The 26,843-nt window shown below is 40.8% G+C and overlaps 1 protein-coding gene across 2 annotated transcripts in view; it reads left to right on the top strand.

Moving 5' to 3' along the window:
* The window catches only part of LRPPRC (leucine rich pentatricopeptide repeat containing), a 161,141-nt gene that overhangs the window by 59,849 nt on the left and 74,449 nt on the right, over positions 1 to 26,843 (top strand). For both annotated transcript variants that reach the window (XM_039529687.1, XM_039529688.1), the window contains exons 22-25: positions 6 to 91; positions 1,684 to 1,891; positions 13,712 to 13,836; positions 14,488 to 14,594. In XM_039529687.1, the coding sequence (XP_039385621.1) occupies positions 6 to 91; positions 1,684 to 1,891; positions 13,712 to 13,836; positions 14,488 to 14,594 (526 nt within the window). The remainder of the gene's footprint in view (positions 1 to 5; positions 92 to 1,683; positions 1,892 to 13,711; positions 13,837 to 14,487; positions 14,595 to 26,843) is intronic.

Below are 26,843 nucleotides of genomic sequence, written 5' to 3'. Positions count from 1 at the left end.
TTTAGCTTCCGTAAAGATTCATCTGTTGCTCTTGACACAAGCAAGTACTTAGCCTTGGTGAAAGTCTTAGGAAAGCATGGCAGACTAGAAGGTAAGCCATTTGCTTTCAGTATAAGTTACTGCTGTATAATGAAGGTATCTTGCCAGTGGACTAAAAATGTGAGTTGATATTAATGGTATATCATGTCCTGCAAAGTGCTTGAACATTTTGCATACAAATTTGCATGTGAATTCAACCAGAGATGCTTGGACAGTACAGGCCATTAGTTTTAATGGATTGGCAAGCTTGTCATTTACATTTGCACAGCTCAGTGCTTTTTGCATTTCTGCAGCTAGTTTTTATTAGCATTGCTGTTTGGATTGAGTTTGAAGATCATGACTTATGGCACAAATTGCGTATGTGCCTAGACTAATGGCTTTGTTTTTGCTTAAGAAGGTCTGAAGGCTGAACATAGAACCTATAAACATAACCTTCTTGTAAGGGTCCAAACACTGCAGTAAAAATCCGGTAACTTGTTTTATGAAGTACTTTAATATTTTTTAATGTTGGTGTTCATTTATATTTTATTTATATTACAGTTTAAAGTCTGTGTGATAGAATGATTTGTAATTTTGGCTTTTAATGAGCATATTGCATTCGATACCCCAACTAGATTCCTAGGTCTTTGCTGTAATTTATATGGACTTCATGCCTAATAATGTAGGAAGTTCTTAAGCTGATTATTATAACCTACAGGCTATTGCCAATTGTTTTAAAGAAGGACTACAAAGTCTAGCCAACATAACTCAATCTTTCAGTTTTTAATCTTACATTATGGCTATTTTCTTTGTTAATGTAAAATTACACCTTTTTTTCCTCAGCAGATGATTTCATTGAAATTTCACTTGACCACTTATTAGAATTATATTCATAACCCTGCCCCCTTTCAAGTGACAATAAATTAGATCCTGGTCACCTCTACAGTGAAGAAGTATGGCTACATTTTCTGAGTAGCATTATTTTCTGTGGTACATTTGTGATCTGCAAAGCTCTTCTAAAACATTAGGCTGCTTTTATTGCTTTTATGTAAAGTGGTCAAAACATTTTGCCTGCGCAATAATTAAGAACATTATAAAAATGCACTTATTCCATATACCAAAATGTTTGTTTCTGCCTTCCTAATGAAGCTTAATGAACCTAATGTTTTAACATGCAGTCTGTTAGAAAGCTTTCATTGGCTCTCCTTGGCTAATTAGTATCGACACAGCAAACAGGCCCTATCGGTATCAGACCATTAGTCTGGCTGTATATTCAGTGTAAACACATCTTTATTATCTGGCCTCGTGACAAGCCATCTGCTAAAGAAACAATGGTGTGATTTAGCAGATGTTAGCATTGAACGATAAAAGCATCCATTTAGTGGGATCTTGCAGCTATAGGGCAGACTGTACAGGGTTATGTGGTGCAAAGTGGGCACACAGTTCCTATCTATAATTTGTAGTCAAAGTTGCAGTGAATGATAAAGCCATGCTATTGTGGATTTATAATTGTAGTCTCGTTTAGAAATGCAAGTAGTAATTAACTTGAAATCGGCATTATACACCAGAATTTACATTCCTGCTGGGCTTGAAATGCTGTTTTAATAGCAGTTTGTTTTCCCTACATGAAATTACCTAAGGTTCTTTTGTGGTGTTTCATTGTAGATGCTATTAACATTCTAAAGGAGATGAAAGAGAAGGATATTCCTATCAAAGATACAACAGTCACGTCCTTTTTCCACATCCTTAATGCTGCAGCCATGCGAGGTGAAGTTGAAACAGTGAATCAATTACATGAGTCCATTCTGACACTGGGCTTAGCAAAGCCTTCTGCTAACCTCTGTTCCCCTCTGATTACTGTTCACCTTGAAAAGTAAGTTTTCTGAGGCTTGGTATTAAGGGTAGAGTATGAGCTAATATTTGTTCATATTACATGATTTATTTATTATATACATACACACAAACACAAGTGAAGATGTAGTATATTAAAGTAAAACTTTTTGTGAGACTGTTTTAGATGGAACACTTTGAAAAACAGACCAATAGCTTATTTTTTGTTAATTATATTTCATTTCATGGTGCCTACATGAGAGCTATGACTGTCACATAGACAAATTTAACACAATCAAAATTTGCTCACAAATTGGTTGTTTCAGATTTTAAGCCTTGCAATTGTTTGAATAAGGGATATTTGGTCATAGCATGCTACGTACATCCCTAAGTTATTGAGACAAAAAGCACCCAAAAGATGTATATATTTCATTGTCGCTGCGCATATCAATAACACTTATGTGGGTTGAAGTTAGGTTTCCTTGTCCATTAAGTTATTAAGCGAAAAGTTAAGAAATCTGATACTACTCCCAAAGTATCACCATATAGTCTGGGTGCTCCAAGCCAAATATTTCCTATTACTTTTCCATTTGTACCAGTAGTATAATTCAACAGGAGAATGAACTCCGTGCATTTGTTCTGGCAGGAAATAATTTTCATACACTATGTGGCATATGTCCTTGCATAGTCTTTTTTTAATATGAGACACAGTTACTTGAGGAAAATTCCACATTTGAACTGTATATAATAGGTCTTTATCACAGGAGTATCAAGAATTAGGTCCCCCCCATCCCTCCAACACACAGTCTTAAGTGTTCAATCTATTTCAGGTTTTCAGGCCTTCTCTTCCTGGCTGGAACTAGGGGTGCTGGAACTAGGAGTGCAGGAGGTGCGGCAGCATTCCCTGTCTTGAAGTGGTTTCCATCAAATGCAGGGTTTACGGTTTGGTTCACTCGCAGCACTCCCACTATACAAATTGTCCCAGCACCCCTGCTTCTATCCATTTTAGATTCTGTCTCAATTCATCAACAGTCTCTTCCAATTTGGTCACTGATTTAATATAAATATGTTCTTTTGGGTTTTTTAAAATAAACCCCATATAAAATATTACTGATGTATTCACAATGCCATCTATTGAACAGTCAGTCAGCTTTCAAGAAGATGTGCTTGCTAACACTGGAACATCCAGTTGTTGCTATATTAACTACCAGTGTTTGCTCTTATGTGTTAGAAAAATCTTTCTCTATAACCTCATACGTATGTGCATGGTTTTGTAATATTTAATTTTATTATTTTGTATATTTTAAAAATTTGTCATAATGGCCCAGTTATTCTTTGCAGACTGTATGAAAGTTCTCTTCATAAAAATAAATATTCCAATACATTTGGCAGCAGTCAAACACCCTTCTCAATCAGCAGCACAGGCTTTCTTTGGTGCAATTCACAGGATGGGACAGTTAATTATGAACTTAGCTGCAATCATATATATACACACACACACACACACACACACACACACACACACACACACCCCAATGTTTACTATTACACTTTTATACTGTATAGCAAGAACAATTTTCTGCATACTTTTTATATAAATGACTTTCACAGCCTGTGTCTGGCATCCACAGACTTGTACACATTACTACAATATCCTACATGTGTAGTGAAGGTTGTATAAAGTTGTTTCAAACAGGGTATGATCATGTAATTAAAGACCTTCATGCATGTACAAAAAGGGGCAGAGTAAAGGTTGTATGTGTAGCTTTAACTTTGTCGTTTCCTAACTTTTTGTGATTTTGAGCTTTCACAATGACACTGTAATGAAAGATTAACTTAGTCTGTTAATGGAATTAGGTTATTTTTAAAAAGTGAGACACACACACATTCCATAATGTGGAAATATTTGGCTAGAAAGCACTGGAACACACTATCCCAAATAAGTTAAAAGGTCTGCAAGAGTTAGCTCCTTCTCTGCTCCTCTCAGGAAGACAAGACAGAGTTTCTTCCCTTATTACGATAGGTAAAGCCTTGTTACTCCATCCTGACTTTTCTTCTTAAAAAGGAAGGAACAGTTTCTACTCAGACTTCGCAAAAAGTTCACCTTCAGGAAGTGATCAAGCCTGAGAAATTTGTTCCCAGAAGGTTGAAAAGTTTTGGACAGTTATGATTGAACTGAGCATAGTGTTAGAATGGGTATAATTATACATGTCCGCTATAACATTTGCTCATCACTGTGGTTCCCAAGTGATTTGCTACTTGCAATGCTATATAGCTCCATGGCAGCACACATGCAGGTGGTGAACTCCTGGAGTTAAGTTGCTGGTACAGTTCTGTCACTTCAGAAGTTTGGCAAGCCAGTGGGATGAGATGCAGGATTTTCTAATGTTCCATGGAACTGGCTCTGCTGGTGCCATTTAAAAAAAAAACAACATTATTAATTCCTGACATTGGTAGGATGGAAAGGAAAACCCTGTGACTGTTATGGAAGATTTAAACAATCGTAGTTTTAAAATGCTTAATCTTGCCTTACCTGTCTTTTTGGATTTACAACTAAGGTTTTACGTTTTCCAAATCAGTTTCAGAGACTTGTTCCTCCTACAGACAGCCTGCAAGATAGGAAAGATCTTCAGAGCCTTCACATTCTTAACACTTTTTAAGGTTGACAGTTCCCAATAAAATATTTTCTTAACAAAATCTGATGAAGTAAAAAAGAGGTGTTCATTAGAGGGACGAATGTGGAGCAGTTGCGGACTCCTATGATTGGTACAGCAGGGAGCCAACCCCCCATTCTCGTAGCCCACCTTAACCCTCCTACGAGGGGGGTTTGGATGGTACGTTCCCAGCAATGGATTTGTTGGAGGGACCTGGAGTGAAAAAGAGGGGGAGCTGGTGGAAGCCCCAGACCCCGGGTACGGTGAGGTCCCAGCAATGGATTTGCTGGAGGGACCTGGATGGAAAAAGAGGGAGAGCTGATAAAAGCCCCCCAGGTAATTACAGAATAAATATGAGGTTACTTGCACTGTACATTACCTGCCGGGTAGTCCCAGACATCTAATAATAAAGTTGCAGCCTGATTAAACCCATGTCAAATATCTCCTGTCCTTCTTTTAGCATAGCCAGACAACCCATTTTCTCTACCTCCCCACCCCCAGTCCTTTTATGGGTAGACAGGGAGGAAATTTTACTAACTAGTTCAGAAATAGATGATCATAGAAATAAATTTAGCTTAAATAATAAAGACAGTTTTTTGTTTTTCCCAAGATAAAGCAATTATCCCAATTAAAGTAAAAATCCTTTAAAGTGATCTTAAAAGGTATTAGCTTTATTCTTGGTGTGAGCACTGTATAAGCTCAAGAAATGTAAAATCAGGAAAAATCGCAAAAACATACATATCCAATCTTCAATCCCTCATTCAAGATAATTCTTCTTTGAATGGTATGGCAAAATATCCTAATCAGGACATTGACTTTGGATGTTTTTAATTTTGAGCAGCCTGTCAAAATCTTCCATAGGAATATAATAAGTTGAAGATTGGGCTTAAAACTTGTCTTACTTTTGAACTGATTCTTCCAGTTGCTGATAATGGGGAGAGGTTAATGCTGTGACTGTGTGTGTTACCTGTATAATATAAAAATCCTTGAGGATTTAGTGGGTAATTTTTTGGGTTATTCTTTGCTCTCCTCTATCAACTGTCAAGGGAAACCTACTCAAACACTAAGAGATTTATAAAACTGTAAAGAGGTTTGTGACGCTAATCTACTTCTGTGCTATATGGTGCTTTACAGGAGGGAAAATAAACATCTACTGCAGCTGGTGATTTTACTTGTACAAGATAGCTGCTGCACAAGCAATCTTTTAAAATATAAATGTGAATGTAGGCAAAATATGTAAGTATTTTGTTAGCAGAGATCAGTGAACACAACCTGTTTAATTGGTAGAGTCATTTGAAAATACAATCCAGTTACACCTTCTGGATATTTGTTTAAAAATGATCAAAATAGCAGTTTTAATTCATGCTGTCCACTAAAGGGCCCTGTGGGTTAATTTGTTCTGCAGTCTGTGTGAGAACACATGCATTTCCTTGGTGTCTCATATACCAGGTGTGTAGGTGCAATCTGAATCCTCTGTTTGTCCATAGTTCTTATCTAGGTTTCATAGACTTAAGTACATGTGTGGCTTTATGTGCTAGAGATGATTCCTTGGTAAATACAATACTTTTCATGACCTTTTAACTCATTAATTTTAAAAATAGGTTATATTTTAAAATATTGCTTACTTTAATCGACAGTTTTTTTTCTAATTTTCAACATCTTTAATCCAAATATTTATATTATATCTGTATTTTTTCCTCCTAGTTTAAAACTCTTAAGTGCTGCAAGGAAATTAAGGAGGTTTGGCTCTTTTACTACATTATTGCAATTAGGAATTTAGCATCATCAGTGCCAGAGGACAAAAGTGGTTCATTTGCCCTAGGGGGACAGGACGGTGATAAGATGATTTTTCGTCAAGGATCATTGGGTCGTAATTAAGTTACATTCATGGCTATTGCTTTTTGAAGGATGATTGGTAAATGACAGGCTTCATGTGCTTAATACGGACAGTGTTCACTAGGGTTTTTTCTCCCTCTGTCAGAAAATCCTGTTGAGCCTGATAATGTAAATGTGGCATTTTATTCTGAACAAAAGAGCAGGGAAATGAGCTATCTTGTCTAATCATTCAGTTGTTTAACACCGACTTCCAGTTTAGACTCAATTGGCTGGAAAGCACTTGACATGTGAAGTTAGTGCTGTTCGGAACGCATGTTTGAGTAAATTTTAAAGTAAGTGACAGCTAAATTGTACCTAGGGAAATTACAAAGCCTTCAACACAGTTAATTTTTTGGGGAGGATTAGTTGTAATTGCAACACCAGTCTCCTTGAAGATTCCTTGCTGTAGCTGATGAACAGAAAAAAAACATTTAGTTATTTCAAGAGCCCGTTTTCTTAACAGAATAATTTTTGTAAAGCTGATTGTACCTTACTGAATTGATTTCCCTCCACGCTAACATCTGCTTCAGATTTGCAGAGAGGGATTTGTTTTAAGAGGTTTTTTTTTTTCCCCCCCCCCTTCCAGAGTCCCTTTTTTCTTTCTCCTTCTCTAGTGATTTCAGGTTTGAGAGCTTTTCAATCAGTAAACCCCTTAGGTAAATTGCCACTTCACTAAAGCTTTATGCATAACGTTGTAGCACTTCATTCCAATTAAAATCAATATTTGGAGTCTTTTTATCAAGCAGACTCTCTGGTTTGGAAAGTTGTTTATTACAAGTAAAAGGGTTAGGTTTAGAGCTACATGCTGTAAGAGGGGAATGATTTATATAATTTGAAATAAGTATGAGAGACGAATTAGATGGTGGTCAGTCTTGTTACAGAGCCTTATCCTACAAACACTTATTCTTGTCTGTAACTTTATTTACGGAAGTAGTCCTACTTAGTGAAATTACATGTATAAGTGAAATTACCCACATGGGTGTTTTTTCAGGATTGGGGCCACAGTATATAAGAATTCACAAGTTCCCCAGACAAAAATAACTTGGCTCGGATTCTTACAAATAGAACAGTCTAAATTGCAGTGCAATGCTGAGTTAGAGCTGTCTTGTATTGATGTGAGGGTCAATCATAATACACTTAGGCTGCTTCTGTCATTTAGGTTATGATAGCATACCTCCTTTTTTTAAATGAAGAGATTGCAATGAGAGAAGTAATATCTGAATTGCTTATGTGAAGTGTTTTTAAAAGAGAAATAGGAGTTTGCCCTTTAAAAAGAAGCATAAATGGCATTTGTCGATACTAATAAAAAGTAAAATTTTAATAGTAGTTCACCCATAAAAACAAAACTCCCGTTCTTTTCAATGATCCATGGATCATGTGAATTTATATTTAAAAACTTAGACCCCTACCTTTCATTGGTGACCCCATGGACACACAAGTTTGCTAGCCTGGTTGTGAATGCTGCATCAGGGCTTTACTCTTTTGGGGTCTGATCTAAAGCCTGCTGAAGTCATTGGACACATTAACTAAAATGTGTTTGGGATCAGACACTTTATCCATTATATGAACCTTTGAGATGTAAATTTGGATATTGATGAATATATAAATTGTATAGGAAGATTGTGTCCAATAAGATTTTCAGGCATTAACTTGGACCTGTCTGGTTATTTGCACACACATTTTGTTCTAAATGTAACTTACAAAAAAATAATATTCATACAGTTCAATTAAAATGCAGAAATGTTGTAAGGTTTAGCAATATGTGTATTCAGAACATTAACATAATCTTAAAAATAAATTCAATTTTAAGGCTGTGTAGTAAGTTCTTGTTTTGTCAATGGGCTTTTTTCTGCTGAATTATTAACAACAACTCCTCACAAAAATACTTGCTAGTCGGAAAAAAAAAATCCTCTTGAAACAATTGCATTTTGTATAACAATTAAAAGATACTATGATTTATTCTGCAAATTGTTGTAACTCAAGCACAAAGCCATTTAAGCCTGCCAGGTTTAGTTTTTACAATTCCAGTAGCATTAAGTTCCATTTGTATTAAACACAGCTCCAGAATACACGTTTATATTTTCCTTTATTTTGCATTTTATAATAATTGACAACCAATCCTATACATTTACCTTAAAAAGGTTGTCTTACAGTAAATTGTGGTTGGGTAGCCTTATAAAACAAAAACTCGCCTGCAATATTGTTCTAAGGAAATTTGAGACAAATGTAGTAGATTTTTATCACTGTAAGCTGAAGTTATAATGCGCTGGTCTCATTATTGAGTTTAAACTTATATTGGGGGCCTGAGTCTGGAAACATTTTGTATGTTGTATCAGCAGGAAACACCATAACATGTATGTTATTTCCATTTTCTTTTTGTTGGCTTTTTTTATTCTGTACACACAATATAAATATCTTCAGAATCATACATTTAGAGACCAAAAACTATTAATGTGTCTGATTAACATTCCAATTATTCATTCATTTACTGATAGCTTTGACCTAAAAGAGTCACTTTAATGCTGTGGGAATACAGCTGAGACAATACTATTTCAGTTTAAGAATCAATCTGAGCTGAATTTACAACTGAAAACTTTAATTTATGTGTAAGTGCTGTTGTGCCTCACAAGAATTTGAGTAGTTTTCAATAAAAACTGATTTTAAAGGTGTTAAACTGAACTTGAATCTAAAGCAGAAGAAAATACTGATTATATGAAGCTTTATATCCATCTATATTTCATCCATAGTATTTCTCTTGTATGACAGTAATCTAGTCTGCAACATCTACTTGCAGTTTTGAAATTAACCTGTAATTTAGTCTTCACCCCAAATGACAAAAATTCAAATGACTCTGTGGGGTGCCAGAAGATGCACTGTAAACAGGGCTTAGTAAGGGGATAAGGTAGAGATCTGTCAAGTTAGGCTCATTTTCACAGTGTCAGTAATATTACAATAACATTAACATTTCTTCTGCATTTATATTTTACTTTTTAATACATTTTAAAATATTAATATAGATGAAATGGTAATAAAATCAAGGGCAATGTAAAATTTTGATTAACTAGAATGATACAAAACTAACACGTGCCATATTAAATGGATTAAAAACTGGCTAACTGATAAGTCTCAACATGTAATTGTAAACAGGGAATAATTACTTAGCAGGTATGTTTCTAGTGCGATTCCATAGAGGTTGGGTTTTGGCCCTATGCGATTTAACGTTTATCAGTGACCTAGAGGACAACATAAAATCATCACTAATACAGTTTGCAGATGACACAAATATTGAGATGGGGTAAATAATGAAGAGGCCAAATCACTGACGCAGAGCAATCTGGATCAGTTAGTAAGATGGACAGAATAAAACCATACATTTTAATACAGCCAACTGTGAAGTTATACATCTAGAATCAAAGAATACAGGCTGTATTTACAGGATGGGAGGCTCAATCCTGGGGAGCAGTAACTTGGAAAAAAGCTTGGGGTAACATGGATAATCAGCTGCATGTGAACTTCCCGTGCTATCCTGTGGCCAAAAGGGCTAGGACTCAGGCAGTGTGAGTACCACTGAAAATCAGCTCGTGTGCCACAGGTTGCCTACCCCTGGGCTAATGCAATCCTTGGGTGCATAATCAGGCGAATCTCAAGTAGGAGTAAGGCGGTTGTTACCTATGTACTTGGGACGGGTGTGATCACTACTGGAATATTGTGTCCTGTTCTGGTGTCCACAGTTTCAAGAAAGATGTTGATAAATTGAAGGGGATTCAGAGAAGAGCCATGAGAATGATTAAAGGACGAAAACATCCCCTATAGTGGAAAAACTCAAGGAGATCAGACTACTTATCTTTTGAAAGAGAAGGTTAAGGGGTAGTTTGATCACATGTATCTACATGGGGAACAGAAATTTGAAATTAGAAGCGTCTTTACCCTATCAGACTAAGGTATAACAAGGTCCAGTGGCTGGAAGTTGAAACTAGACTAATTCCGATTAGAAATCAAGTGCAAATTTTTAACAGTGAGAGTAACTGACCTTCGGAACAACTTACCAAATGATACATTGATTCTCCATCACAGGAAATTTCAAAATCAAGATTGGATGTTTTTCTAAAAGATATTCTTAAATTCAAACAAAAAATAATTCAGGAAAGTCCTAGGGCCTGTATTAGGCAAGAGATCAGAGTAGATGATCACAGTGGTCTCTTCTGGCCTTATCGGTGAACATTTGTGCAAGAGAAAAAATATGAACAATTTTTGGAAGTGAATTAACTTTAAATGACAATATAATTTCCTTAATTAATTCGGGCTTATGAAATACTGTTGAGGAAGTGCTCAACAGAAGTTGCTTCAAAAATTATTATTACTGTTTCAGGTCTACAGTATGGATTTACACCTGCTGTAAACAGACTTCAGACATACATGTTTCTTACCCACCTAGTCCTACCCATTTTTAACCAGCCTTTATCTGGTTGTCTTGCAAAATATACAAAGGATCAAATATCACACACAACAAATGTTGATTATTTTTTTTTGCTCCACAGATTATTTTTACGTATTTTTCCCATACCAACCCTCTGCTCTTCAAACTGTTTCTTTAAACCTCCTATTTCCATATGACTTTGCTACACTGGTCTCTCTAACCACTGATTTCTCCACACCCTCTGCTCTATTTCAGCTGTTGTCCTGTGCTTTGTATGTTTGATTGTAAGCTCTTTAGAAGAGGGACTGTTTGATTTGGTTTGTCTTCTCTTTTAAAAAACACTATTTACCTGTACAGTGCTATACAGATTCTTAATTATTTTAAAACTCTTCTTGTTGAGTATATTTAAAAAAATATATTGGTGTTTGAAGTTACTATGACTTGCATAAAAACTTTGCATACATAGGGCAATGACTATAGTGTAATTCTGCTTGGAATCTGTCCTTTTTGCACAAGTATACTAAAAATAAAAGTTTTAATTTTAAAAGAAAAAACTTCTAGTCCTCAAAATTGTGAGGATAACTTTGAAAATGTAAACCAATTCAGTGGTTTGTACCCAAATATGCAAGAGATGCGCTCTGAGATGAAGATCTAGTCACATGATCAATATTTCTATAGGATGTTTGTCTATCTGTGGAGAAACTCAGTCTGCATTGCCAAAATAGGACAGTCTATCATTAAATATGTTAATTTGAAAACTTCTGTACCTGTTACTTTTAAAATATATTTTAGGTCTGTCAAACGGTTAAAAAAATTAATTGCGATTAATTGCACGATTAAAAAAAGTAATCTTGATTTATTGCGCAATTAATCACACTGTTAAACAGTAATAGAATACCATTTATTTAAATATTTTTGATGTTTTCTATATTTTCAAATATATTGATTTCAGTTACAACACAGAATACAATGTGTACAGTGCTCACTTTATATTTATTTATTCCTAGTATATATTACTAGTAGTGGGGAGGGATAGCTCAGTGGTTTGAGCATTGGCCTGCTAAACCCAGGGTTGTGAGTTCAGCCCTTGAGGGGGCCACTTAGAGATCAGGGGCAAAATCAGTACTTGGTCCTGCTAGTGAAGGCAGGGGACTGGACTTGATGACCCTTCAGAGTCCCTTCCAGTTCTAGGAGATTGGCATATCTCCATTAATTTAATTTAATTTTAATTTTTTAATTTAATTTGCAGTGTAAAAAAACAAAAGAAATAATGTTTTTCAATTCACCTGATACATACCTTACTGCAATCTCTTTATCATGAAACTTGAACTTACTAATGTAGAGTTATCTACAAAAAAAAAAAAACTGCATTCAAAAATAAAACAATGTAAAACTTTGGAGCCTACACATCCACTCAGTTCTACTTCAGTCAATCCCTCAAACAAATTTAGTTACAATTTGCAGGAGATAATGCTGCTCACTTCTTATTTACAGTGTCACCAGAGAGTGAGAACAGGCATTTGTATGACACTTTTGTAACCGGCATTGCGTGGCACTTTTGTAGCCAGCATTGCAAGGTATTTACGTGCCAGATATGCTAAACATTTGTATGCCCCTTCATGCTTCGGCCACCATTCCAGAGGACATGCTTCCATGCTGATGATGCTCATTTAAAAAAATAAGCATTAATTAAATTTCTGATAGAGCTCCTTGGGGCAGAATTGTGTGTTCCCTGCTCTGTTTTACTCACATTCTACCATACATTTCCTGTTATAGCAGTCTCGGATGATGGCCCAGTACACGTTGTTCATTTTAAGAACACTTTCACTGTAGATTTGACAAAATGCAAAGAAGGTACCAATGTGAGATTTCTAAAGATAGCTACAGCCCTTGACCCAAGGTTTAAGAATCTGAAGTGCCTCCCAAAATCTGAGAGGGATGAGGTGCGGAGCTTGCTTTTAGAGGTCTTAAAAGAGCAACACTTCAGTGCAGAAACTACAGAACCCGAACCACCAAAAAATAAAATCAACCTTCTGCTGGTGGCATCTGACTCAGATAATGAGAATGAGTATGTGTCAGTCTGCACTGCTTTGGATTATTATCAAGCAGAACCCGTCATCAGCATGAACGCATGTCCTCTGGAATGGTGGTAAAGCATGAATCTTTAGTGCATCTGGCAGGTAAATATCTTGCAACACCAGCTACAACAGTGCCACGAGAACACACCTGTTCTCACTTTCAGGTGACATTGTAAACAAGAAGCAGGCAGCATTATCTCCTGCAAATGTAAACAAACTTGTTTGAGCGATTGGCTGAACAAGAAGTAGGACTGAGTGGACTTGCAGGCTCTAAACTGTTACATTGTTTTATTTTTGAATGCAGGTTTTTTTAATCAATACTTCTACATTTGTAAGTTCAACTTCCATGATAAAGAGATTGCATTACAGTACGTGTTAGGTGAATTTAAAAATACTATTTCTTTTGTTTTTTGCAGTGCAAATACTTGTAATCAAAAATAAATATAAAGTGAGCACTGTACACTTTGTTCTGTGTTGTAATTGAAATTAATATATCTGAAAATGTAGAAAACATCCAAAATATTTAATAAATCTAAATTAGTTTTCCATTGTTTAACAGTGCGAATAATCATGATTAATTTTTTTGAGTTAATCGCATGAAGTAACTGTGATTATTCGTCAGCCCTAATATAAATTTAAAATTCAAACTGACTCTGGGATGTGGAAAATTTTCTGAATGGACAGTATTTCTTAATGGCCTGTTAAGGAATCTGTGTAAAAATCCTTATGCGATTTAGATGAATTTTAGTTGAAACCCTAAGCCATACTGTACTGTTCTTGTACAAACTTTGCTTATAGGCTGTTATCATTTTAACTTAGTGTGTACCTTTTTTCATAAGGGATGATGTACCTGCTGCTCTGGAAGCAACCATTGACTGTTGTAAAAAGTATGGCAAGATCCCTAGGCTCCATGACGTCTTGTGCAGGCTAATAGAACAAGGAAATACTGATCTCCTCCAGAAAGGTTAGTTGGATATAGTCAAATATTGTTGGTTGGGTTATTTTGGATTCTTTATGGAGGTGGTGGTTTGGTTTAGTTTAGTTTAGTTTTTGGTTATCTTTACATCAGGCTGTGCAGACAGTGGTAGGATGCGTAGAGTATATGTGCATAACTTTAAAGCTTTCAGCAGCATCCAGGTGTCCCTTTTTGCAAATTGAAAAAATTAAGTTTATTTTAAGTATGAAGGAACCTAATGTTTCCACAACCGAATGCCTAGCTATTAACAGAAGGCTGCTATAATGGAATATATGTCACTCCATTGGTGTTGACACACCCTAACTTGTTCTATATGTCCCTCCCTCAACATTTTTAAGAAATCCTAAATCCTTGTCGTCTGCAGCAATATAGAATGCCAATTTATAATCTGTTAATGCTGTTAAATTTAATTATTATAAACTATAATGCAGATTAGCAAGAGTGCTTGAAGTATATTTAACTTTGAGCTGCAATTGTCCTCATTCTTAGTATCTCTTTCCAGAAAATTATTTCCCCATCCTTATTTTGTGTTTTGTCAGGTGTGGGGAATCTTATTTGTTAGATTATTTTTGACATCTGTTTTTAAAATGCTTCCCAGTTATTAAACAGACAATGAAATGAGTTTTCTTCTCTCTATAGCCATGGACTTTGTGAGTCAAGAACGAGGTGAAATGACGATGCTCTATGATATCTTCTTTGCCTTCCTGAATACAGGAAAATACAAAGAGGCCAAGAAGATCATTGAGGTGGGTTTTTAACTACAGTACTCTAATCATACAGCTATTTAGACTCTTAATTAGAATACATTTAAAATTTTTAACCTTTAATTAGTCTTGTTCTGATTCATGTTAATAAAATTCAATCCCAATAATGAAGGGGGGAAAAAACAGAGAACTCGGCCAGCTTCTTTATTATGTATAATTACAGTTCAGAAGAGAGAGAGTCTGGTTGTATATTGAAATTGTTTCCTTACTTTATCAAATTCATGTTACATATCAAAATGATATTTGCATATTAAATCTCGGATTGTGGAACAATTAAATTAAACTGGCATTCCTGGGTGTAAAGTTACTAATCCTCTTTCCCAAAGAATTCTTTGTTCTTAAAAGCACTGGAATTTAATTTGCTGCAGACCATACTCAGATTTATTTGTAATGCTTGTCTACAAGTTAATCAGCCAAACAAGTGCTGTCTGCTACTGTTTGGCATTTAATTTAGAATTTTTTTAAACCATGGTAAGCAGCTTATAGAAAGTGGTAGGTGACAAACTTGGTCTATTTAGGATTAGTATATTTTATCTAGACTTGATTGAAATTTTGCTTACTGAAATTGATAAGTCAAAAGGGCAACTGCAGAGCCTTCCCAGATTGTGATTTTTTTTTTCCCTTGGGGCGTGTGTGGGGGTGTGTGTGTGTGTGTTTAAACTCTGCATTACTTGTCCAGTTAACATTGTAAGGGGAGAGTCTTTCAGAAAATAAAACTTTTGTTGTCTTCTTTCTTTGAACTTTCTTTTCTGAAATACCGTTTTTCCTTTAGGGGTAATCTCCTGAAGGAAAAAATACATGAGATAACAGAAATCCTCATCTGAATCATTAGACATTAAAAATCTTGCATAAAAATTATGTTAACTGGTTTTTTCTTTAGTCCTCTGGTGGTAGGACAAAACTGTATCTTTTTAGAAAATGCTTTGCACTTTTGTAGAAAAGCAGTAGTCCTAAATGTAGTGAGCGTTTGATGCTTTAATAGCTTTATTATGATAATACAGAAAAGAATACAATGCAGTTATTAGCAAGGGCTGAAGAGGAGTTTATTTTAAGGGTATGACTGAAATACAAGGAAAAAGAAAAAGGCGTAAGAAGGATCAAACTTGTTGTGGGATGTTTAGAAGTGAAATGAATGCCAAAGGAAATGTAAGACATTTTGCAGTTTTCTGTGTTTTTACTAGCTGTTTCTTTGGATTTAATAGACTTTTCTTTCAGAGTTTTTTCAAATGTGTTCTTGAATTTTCTGTGCACTGATGGTAATTTCTTTATCTTAAAAAAGACTTTGTTCAGAGACTATTTCAGTCACATTTGAAATTAACCAGACAGTAAACAAATTATATTGTTTGATTTGGTTTGAAAACCTACTTCTCTGTATAAATTAGCTGTTACCAATTTACCTCTCCTGTTTCTTTAAGAATTAAGAAGAAATGAGCAAGTTAACTTGGTGGTGATTGACCATGAAATGTTAAAAACCAGCAAGAGTCAGAGATTCTGGCATAAACCCCAGTACTGTTATCAAAAGATCAGATGGACATCTGGCTGTCTTGCTTGTCTTTTTGTGCTCATTGGATTAGGATTTCCAAGTCTTGTGTAACCTTTACAAAGTCTGATTTGGTCCTTTGTATATGTGGGTTACGTTTTTTCTAAACAAAGGTTTATTTTCAATAAATACTGAACTATTCCTTATTTTGTATATAGTAACAAAGGTAAATTCTAAACATCTCCGTTTATAATGAAACAGATAATCAGGGCTATTTAGTGTTCCCTCGCTAAAGATGTTGAATGAAACTGAAGGTTACCATACAAAGCTATTGCCTTGGGAACTGAGAAAGTGATGATCAGAGAGAATATAATGCCTCAAGCTATTATTGCCCAGTAGAGATCACTACTTCAGCCTAGTGTTGTGTTATTTAGAGAGCCCAGATGTGTGCTAGACACTTTGCAGACAAATAAAAAATATAGTCATGGCCTTGGAAAAACTTGCAACCCAGGGCCCCGATCCTACAACTGGTTTGGGAGCTAAACCTTCAGCAATATAGGTGAATAACAATAGTGGGGAAGGAGGGAGGGGAGGGGAGGAGATGAGAAGGGATACAAGAAGTCAGATCATGGAGTTGGAAATGTTTATGTGCAGGTATCGGTGGTTAGAAATATAATTACTTTTTAAATGTAGGTTGCTTGATTATTAACCAAACTAATTTAATTTTGTGGTGGACAGAGATGAAATCATGGTTAGAGGAATGAGGGCAGTTAGAGGGCATTTAGTAGCAGGAGAGGTTGGAGGGGCAGCAAGACTGAGATAGGAATGGTAGGCTAACGGTAGATAGAAAAAGGCAGAGGTAAGGATCAATTGCAACAAAACAAGAACAAAAGTGGGGGGCATGGTGAGGCAGTGCAGAGGCAAAACTGACGAGTGGCATTACAATAGATGCATCTGAGGCGGTGGTAGCAGAGTCTATTAATGATTGCTGGAGGATTCTGATGGTGTGGGATTCCTGATGTTGTTCTGCTGAAGTGTGCATAATAGAGCATAATAGAGTACAGGTTCTGATCTTGGGAGGGTTGAAATGTGGTCCAGTAGTTTGGTTTGTAGTTCCTTTGGGACTTGGTGGTGCCAGGTGAGGTAGTTTTGACATCTACACAGGGGCAGGAGAGTTGGAAGGCCTAATTTAGTCGAGCCTTTCCCACTGCTGCTGCTTGTGGTCTTTGCAGAAGCAGGACTCTGAAACTGTGTCGCGGGCAGGTTGTTACTGGGATCAGTTGTCTTTAGGCAGGGAATTCTGGGGAAGCAGGAGGAAGGCAGTAATTGCTGTAGTGCAAGCCTAACATTGCTCCAGGGTTCAGTCTTTTGCTGTGCACCCATTGACAACAGCCAGGTTCCTCACAGTACTGTCAGAGGAGGGGTTCACAACATGTTTATGTGACCAGATGTTTAGACAGGTACCTTTCTCTCACTTCCTTTTCTCCAGGGTGCCAGACAGTGAATTTCCCCAGTAAGTCACCAAGTTTAGTTCAGGTTGCCTTAGGAAAAAGAACATTGTTGGAGAAAATAAAGGCAATTAGAATCAAAATAAATATTAAGTGGAGTTTAAACACACTAAAACTAAAGATTAAAAACATATAAGTGTAGTGAACTAGCCCCAAAACTTAAGATATACTTATTAAACAGGGTGAAAAAATATACATCTTAGAAAATCCTTTTGCTTAACTCTTGTCTTTAAATAATAATAATAATAATAAAAGAAAAACGTTGTCCAGCTTCAGTCTGTGTCTCTAATCAAAATCTCATTCACACAGGAGTCTCTCAGGTAGTCTCTTGTTTCTCTCCAGAGTTGTTAGATACAGTGTTTGGTTTGGGCATGTGGTGTGGTCATTTTGTGCTGCATTACTGGTATATTCTGACTGGTAACTCAGTGTAACTAGCAAGAGGAGGATCACTCTGTGTAGGAATCCTTCAGTGACAGAGGGCTGTTGCAGCCTCTATAGCAGGGGTCCCCAACACGATGTCCGCGGGCATCTTAAGTGCACCCGCGTACTGGCCAGTGGACGAGCATCCGCTGAAATGCCGCCGACAAGCAAAATCGGTGGCATTTCGGCGGCGCCACCTCTGGATGACGCCGCTTGTCGGCGGCAACGCCTATTGACGTTGCTGCTTGCCGGCGGCATTTCAGCGGGTGCTCATCCGCCGCCACGGTCCTCTGTGGCTCGTCATCTGGTGCCCACCAGATGAAAAAGTTTGGGGACCACTGCTCAATAGCATCCCTTCTCTCTGTTGCCAACATAGCAGATGTGGCTAGAGCAAAGGATGCATGTTTGGAGTTTTGTTACATCCTGCCAACCCCTGGTTGCCATTTTGGTCATTGTCAGTTGGCATAACAGCATCCTTTAGACTACGCAAAATTATGCTTGGGGACTAGACTGCCACACAGTTGACTTAGGACCAGGGAAATGGAGGAGGGAACTTTATACCACTTGGATATCTCTCCTCCCCCCTCATCCTCCAACACGTCGTCATACCATGTGTGCTCCGTGGATATAGTATGTAGGGGCTTATTCTTTAACGAATCTGTTATTGTAGTGATGTTACATCACCTCAGTGTAGTTTGAATACACTTGCTGTGACTGCTGCTTTGTTCTAGCCCCTAACTTAACTTGTTAGGCCATCTCCTCTGAGTTCTTCATGTGCAGTCCTGCACAGCAATTAATCAACAGTTCTTCAGTAACATTTTCAGACTGGCCTTTTCCCTCTTATAATCATGCTCAATGCTGTCATTAGAAATGTGTGGTGAAGCAGCATCAACCTATGGCATGGGTGCCGAAGGCGGCACGTGAGCTGATTTTCAGTGGCACTCAGACTGCCTGGGGTCCTCGTCACCGGTCCGGGGGGCTCTGCATTTTAATTTAATTTTAAATGAAGCTTCTTAAACATTTTAAAACCTTATTTACTTTACATACAACAATAGTTTAGTTATATATTATAGACTTATATAAAGAGACCTTCTGAAAACGTTAAAATGTATTACCGGCACGCAAACCCTTAAATTAGAGTGAATAAATGAAGACTCGGCACACCACTTCTGAAAGGTTGCTGACCCCTGATCTAGCTACTCCACTTAGTTGTCCTGGTCAACATTAGAAAAAATTACCTGTTTTTATCAACAGTTTAAATTGCAGCTGAAACTATAGTTATGTGCAAGTGTACACCAAGATAAACTTCCTTCAGCACTGATTCAAAAAACAGTAGTTAAAATCTACTCAGAGCAAGTCTTAACCATATTTTTCTGGAACAGAGATGAACAATGTATAGTATTATTTTTATTACAAATATTTGCACTGTAAAAATGATGTTTTTTCAATTCACCTCATACAAATACTGTAGTGCAATCTATTGTGAAAGTGCAACTAACAAATGTAGATTTTTTTTTTGCTACATAACTGCACTCTAAAACAAAACAATGCAAAACTTTAGAGCCTATAAGTCCACTTAGTCCTAATTCTTGTTCAGCCAATTGTTAAGACAAACAAGTTTGCTTACATTTACAGGAGATACTGCTGCCAACTTCTTATTTACAGTGTCACCAGAAAGTGAGAAACAGAGTTTGCATGAGACTTTTGTAGCTGGCATTGCAAAGTATTTACGTGCAAGATATGCTAACATTCGTATGGCCCTTCATGCTTAGGCCACCATTCCAGAGGACATGCTTCCAGGCTGATGATGCTCATTTAAAAAAAAAAATCCATTAATTAAAGTTGTGACTGAACTCTTCGGGGGAGAATTGTACGTCTCTGGCTCTATTTTCCCCGCATTCTGTCATATATTTCATGTTATAATAGTCTTGGATGATGATTCAGCACATGTTGTTCATTTTAAGAACAGATTTCACAAAATGCAAATAAGGTACCAATGTGAGATTTCTAAAGATAGCTACAAAAACAATGAGGAGTCCGGTGGCACCTTAAAGATTTATTTGGGCATAAGCTTTTGTGTAAAAAACCCACTTGTTCAGATGCATGGCACTCAACCCAAGGTTTAAGAATCTGAAGTGCCTTCCAGAATATGAGAGGGACGATGTGTGGAGCATGCTTTCAGAAGTCTTAAAAGAGCAACACTCCGATGCAGAAACTACAGAACCTGAACCACCAAAAAAGAAAATCAACCTTCTGCTGGTGTCCTCTGACTCATGATGATGAAAATGAAAGTGTGTTGGTCTGCACTGCTTTGGGTTTTTATCAAGCAGAACCTGTCATCAGCGTGGACACGTCCTCTGGAATGGTGGTTGAAGCATGAAGGGACATATGAATCTTTAGTGCATCTGGCATGTAAATATCTTGCAACTCTGGCTACAACCGTGCCATGCAAATGCCAGATCTCACTTTCAGGCAGCATTATCTCCTGCAAATGTAAACAAATTTGTTTGTCTAAGCAATTGGCTGAACAAGGAATAGGGCTGAGTGAACTTGTAGGCTCTAAAGTTTTATATTGTTTTATTTTTGAATGCAGGTTTTTTGTACATAATTCTACATTTGTAAGTTCAACTTTCATGATAGAGATTGCATTACAGTACTTGTATTAGGTGAAGTGAAAAAATACTATTTCTTGTGTTTTTTATAGTGAAAATATTTTTAATCAAAAATAAATATAAAGTGAGCACTGTACACTTTGTATTCTGTGTAGTAATTGAAATCAATATATTTGAAAATGTAGAAAACATCCAATAATATTTAAATTATATTGTATTCTATGATTGTTTAATAATAACATCCCTAATATTTTTATATTTCTTCAATATTGTTGCCTCCTATTCTTTTGTCCCTCCTTCTCCCCCTCTTCTTTTCTCCATCCCCCTGGCACCGCTCCCTTTCGCCAGTGCCAAGGAAGCAGCAGCAGAAGTGGAGTCCCTTGGCACCAAAGAACAGAGGGGCGACAGGTAAAAGACCTGTGTCAGGCCGTGGGCCCACTTCGGGGCTTCACAGGAGTACTGCTGAGGTCAGACCCCCACCAGCCCAGGTAGGGACCAACCTGCCACCCTGGGCAGTGGCAGGGGCTCCCAGCCTATCGTGGGGCCTTCAGTGCTTGAAGCAGTCCCAGCAGCTAAAGAGCAAGGCCAACTGGCTCTGCAGCTGCCGCGTCAGGTGACCAAAGCAGCTCCAGCCCCGGCACCAAACGGCAAGCCCACCGGGGTGCAGCAGAATGGACTGACGGAACACCCCTGGTTGCCAGACTGCAGACGCAGGTCTCCATCGCTGTGACACGAGCCCCTGGCACCACACCCCATCTCTCCGACCAGAAGGCTTAGGTCCCCAATGAGATCCATGTACTAGGCGTGGGACTCGAGACTCGAGGTGGTGTTTCCGATACTGGTGAACATCCAGCCATAGGTTACCCAAGCGCTGGTCACCCTTGCCAGGTCGCCTACTCCTCAGTGTAGGTCGCCATCCGGGAAGAGTCGTTCAGGATCTCGCCATGGGTCTCGTTCGCCCTGGTACCATTCCTTGGGCAGGCAACACTATTCACAGTCAACCTGCCAATCACCCACCAGGGTGAGCAAACAGAGGGAGTCCTTTCCTGACGAGGAAGAGGACAACAACGTCCCATAGGTGCTGCAGTCGTCCCCAGAAAATGCAGTAGCCAAGCCATCCCACTGTAGCAGTCCCCCAGATGACTTTAAGGAGCATCAGATCCTCCTTAAATGGGTGGCTGAAAACCTTGGCCTACAAATTGAGGAGGTCGCCGAGGAGGCTGACGACTTCTTCGGTGTCATCTTGGTCACCACCCCAGCACGGGTGGCATTACCTGTCCACCCTAGGGTCCTCAAAATAGCCAAATCATTGTGGCAATCCCCCTCCTCCGAGACTTTGAGTATTTGTACACTCATCCCCCTGCGGCATAACTGATTGAGTCCACGGTAAACGAGCAGGACACCGAAAAATAAGGACACCAAAAGACTGGACTTGTTTGGCAGGAAAGTTTACTCAACAGCCAGCTTACAGTTCAGGGTGTCTAATCACCAGGTCCTGCTGGGATGTTATAATTTCAACCTGTGGGACTCCCTCAATATGTTCATGGAGGCCTTTCCTCAGGATCGTGCACAAGAATTCACTGTGTTAGTGAGCAAAGGCATGGCAGTGGCCAAGGGAGTCCTCCAGATGGTCTGGGACACCACGGACTCAGCTGCCAGGATGGTTGCATCAGCAGTGGTCATGAGGTGCAGCTCATGGTTGCAGGCCTCTGAACTGTCCGCAGAGATGCAGGCCATGATCCAGGACCTCCCCTTTGAGGGTATAGGACTCTCTTTTCCAAGCTAGATGATTCGAGGCTCCATGGGCTTAAGGACTCCCTAACCACCCTCTGCTCCTGGCGGCTGCACACTTCTCAGCAGTCCAGGAAGCCATTCTGTCCTCCGCCTCTTCCTCCTCCACCGCAGTTGAGGTCCTGGGGGGCTCCCAGATTTGGCTCCTACAGGAGGAAGAACAAGGAGAAGGGGCCTAAGAGATGCTATCCATTATCTTTCTGCCCAGCAACTCAGCCTGACCCTCCCAGAAATCAGGGAAGCCAGAAGCAGCCATTTTTAGGTTATGCCCAAGGACAACGGTCCAGTCAATTCACCAGATCCATCCCTGTTCTTTCTCTATCACCTCCACTTTCCAGTCAGCCTGGTCCCGTATCACATCAGACCACTGAGTGCTTGATACAGTTTCTTCAGACTACACCCTGCAATTTATAGCCTACCAACTCTCCCACCCCCCTTCAGGATCCTTTCTCACAAGCATTTCCTTGTTCAGGACATCTTAAAACCTCCTGCGCCTGAGAGCAGTGAAAGAAGTTCCTCAGAACATGAAAGGAAGAAGATTCTACTCCCACCACTTCCTAATTCCAAAGGCAAAAGGGGGCCTCAGACCTATCCTAGACCTGCATCACCTCAACAAGTCTCTCAAGAAGTTGAAGTTCTTCTTTGAGTGCTTGCTCATATCGATTCCAATTAGGTGTGCGCGCGCTGCGTGCATGTTCATCGGAAGATTTTTATCCTAGCAACACTCGGTGGGTCGGCTAGGTCGCCCCCTAGAGTGGCGCCGCCATGGCGCCAAATATATACCCCTGCCGACCCAACAGCCCTTCAGTTCCTTCTTACCGCCCGTGTCGGTCGTTGGAACTATGGAGCACGGCTTAGCTGATCTCCACTTCCCTAGCTACTCGTGGTTCTCTCGTTAATTCTTGTGTATATAGTTCGAATTTCTATAGTTGTAGTTAATTTTATTCGTTAATAACATAGTTAAGAGGGGCTTCGGGGATTAGCGCCTTCCCAGTGCCGGGGCCCATGCCATGCTCAAGCATCAAATGCTCACTACATTTAGGACTACTGCTTTTCTACAAAAGTGCAAAGCATTTTCTAAAAAGATACAGTTTTGTCCGTGCTCAAACCGTGCTCAGCCTGCCATAAGCCGATGCCAACAGGAGATCCCCACGACTCCTGTCTTAAGTGCCTCGGGGAATCTGACCTCGCAAATAAGTGCCGCATTTGCAAGGCCTTTAAGACGAGGACGAAAAAGGAGCGGGACTTTCGTCTCAAACAGCTTCTGATGGAGGCAGCTCTTACTCCTCCGCCCTCGGCACCAAGCGCTGGACAGTCTACAAGCAGAAGCGCTTCCTTGGCACCGGATCGCACCGGTACTGCCAAGGCCTCTCGGCACCGACCGTCGCCGGCACCGATGTCTCTTTGGCACCGCTCCCTCTCCCCAAGGGTGAAGAGGCATAAGACTCCTGCTGCTTCCGTGCCACCTGCACCGCAGCCAGAGCACTCAACTAAGTCGGACCGCCTGGCACCGACACCTGCCGTGGCACCGACAACGTTGGCACCATCGATTCCAGTCCCGCAAGGGCCGTCGAGTCCGGTGCCTGAAAGCTCCCCGGCGCGAGCCGTGGTTGAGCTTACTATTCCCTCCACGCCGGAGACATTTTCCATGGCGAGGGAGCTGATTGCAATGATAGAGTCTGCGCTGCCTCAACCCCCGGCACCGCCGGTGCGGGTCATACAGTCTATCAGCAAGCCTGCCCTGATCAGACCACCCTCTGTCAGCGCCGCAGAGCGGCACCGCTCACGATCACGGTCCCGCAGACATTCTCGGTCCCGTCGCCGCTCCCGGTCCCGACGCCACTCGCAGTCCCGGCACCGTTCTCCTTATCAGTACCGGTCGCACTCGCAGCACTGATCATCGTCCCATTCGCTGGCCCAGTACTCTTGGTAAAGATCCGGCTCCCGGCACTGCTCCAAGCACTGTGACTCTCGCAGCCGCTCCCGACGTCGAGCCTCGAGATCTCGGTCGACCTCCAGGCACTGCTCCGGTCGCAGGTCCCGATCTCATTCCCGATACCGGTATGGCTCCCAGTACCGATCCCCGGTGCCGAGTAGAGCGAGATCAGTCAGAGAGGGAGACTCTGCCCAGGGCTTTTCAGCCCCTCCATTGCCATCCTGGCACACATCGGTGTCGTCTCATGCGGACAGTTCCTATGCACAGGACTGTGATTCCGATGTGCCCACCAGAGTATTCCAGGAGACCCAAGACCAAGGCCCCCATCAGTGGTCATTCTGGACACCTTGGGCGTACCACCAGGCCCAAGGTGTACCTGTAGTTCCGTCTCGCTCTGTCCCATCAGAGCACCGGGTGCCAGAGGCGACCGTTAGGTGTCCCCCTCTGACTGGTACGGAGGAAGCCCCAGTTCAGCCACCGGACTCCCAGATCCCACTGGAGCAGGAGGTTGTCCAAGAACAAGAGTCCACACAGGACCTGCTCGTCCCCGGCCTTTCCTCTTCCTCCTCTCCAGATGAGGCAGTGGCAGGAACATCCTCCTCAGGCCCTCCTCCAATCGACCTGAGAGCCCATCAGGACCTCCTGAGATGGGTGGCACTCAGTATGAACCTCCAGGTGGAGGAAGTCCCGGAGATAGAGGACCCAGTAGTAGATATTCTGTCGGCTGATGCCCCCACAAGAGTGGCCCTACCATTTATCCGGACGATCCAAGCCAATGCTGATACCATCTGGCAGTCTCCAGCCTCTATCCCGCCTGCTGCCAGGGGAGTTGAGCGCAAGTACATGGTGCCCTCCAAGGGGTACGAATACTTGCATGTGCATCCTCCTCCCTGCTCCCTCATCGTCCAGTCTGTCAATGAGAGGGAACGCCATGGCCAGCAGGCGCCAGCTCCAAAATCGAAGGAGGCTAGGTGAATGGACTTACTGGGCCGTAAGGTGTACTCGGCAGGGGCCCTACAACTCCGGGTAGCAAACCAACAAGCCCTGCTTAGCGGCTACAATTATAACCCCTGGGTGGCGGTAGGTAAATTTACGGAGCTAGTCCCTCAAGACTCCCGTCAAGAGTTTGCTGTCTTCTTGGAGGAAGGGAAGAAAGTGGCGAGAACTTTCCTCCAGGCCTTGTTGGATGCAGCCGACTCCGCAGCGAGGACTCTGGCCTCGGGTGTTGCCATGAGACGCATTTCATGGCTTCAGGTGTCAGGCCTCCCGCTGGAACTACAGCATACCATACAGTACTTGCCCTTTGACGGTAAAGGCCTGGTTTCTGAAAAGACTGACCCTAGGCTGCAAAGCCCAATCGATAGACCTGGTAGCATCCTTTCTCCCAGGGGTGCAGAACACTCTGGCAGATCGACTCAGCAGATCCTTCCTGTCTCACAAGTGGTCGATTCGTCCAGACGTTATCCATTCTGTTTTCCGGAAGTGGGGCTTTCCCCGCATAGACCTCTTCGCTTCCCGCGAGAACAGGAAATGCCAGACGTTCTGCTCCTTCCAAGGCCTCTCTCTCCGGGCTCGATCTCGGACGCTTTTCTGATGCCGTGGACGAGCCAACTGCTTTACGCCTTTCCACCATTCCTGCTGGTCCACAGGGTCCTGCTAAAGATCTGCAGGGACAGATCCCGCTTGATCATGATCGCTCCAGCGTGGCCCAGGCAGCACTGGTACACCATGTTGCTCAACCTGTCGATAGCCAACCCGATTCCCCTGCCTCTTCACCCAGACCTCATAACTCAGGACCACGGCAGACTTCACCACCCAGACCTGCAGTCCCTTCACCTCACGGCATGGCTGCTGCGTGGTTGAGCCAGTCCAAGTTACGTTGCTCTACCTCGGTACAGCAAGTACTCCTGGGTAGTAGGAAACCCTCCACTCGGTTAACATATTCGGCCAAGTGGAAGCATTTCTCTTGCTGGTGCAAAAGGCATAGTGTTACTCCTACCGAGGTCTCAATCCCTACCATATTGGACTACCTGTGGTCTCTCAAACAGCAGGGCCTAGCGGTATCTTCATTGAGGGTGCACTTGGCAGCCATCTCCACCTTCCATCCAGGGGAAAGTGGCCGCTCTGTGTTCTCTCACCCTATGGCTTCTAGGTTCCTCAAGGGCTTGGAACGCTTATACCCCCAAGTACGCCGCCCCGCCCCAACCTGGGACCTCAACCTGGTTCTAACTAGACTTATGTCTGCCCTATTCGAGCCGCTAGCAACCTGCTCGCTCCTATATCTGTCCTGGAAGACAGCTTTCCTCGTAGCCATTACATCGGCCAGACGAGTCTCCGAACTTCGGGCCCTCATGGTGGACCCACCGTATACGGTGTTCCACAAGGACAAGATGCAGTTGCGACCACATCCGGCCTTCCTCCCGAAAGTGGTATCGGCCTTTCATATCAACCAGGATATCTTCCTTCCGGTCTTCTTCCCGAAGC

This window comes from Mauremys reevesii, linkage group 3, assembly GCF_016161935.1.
Source record: "Mauremys reevesii isolate NIE-2019 linkage group 3, ASM1616193v1, whole genome shotgun sequence".
NCBI lineage: Eukaryota > Metazoa > Chordata > Testudines > Geoemydidae > Mauremys > Mauremys reevesii.
Note: the sequence above shows the minus strand (reverse complement) of the source record. Positions and strands in the feature narration are given on the sequence as shown.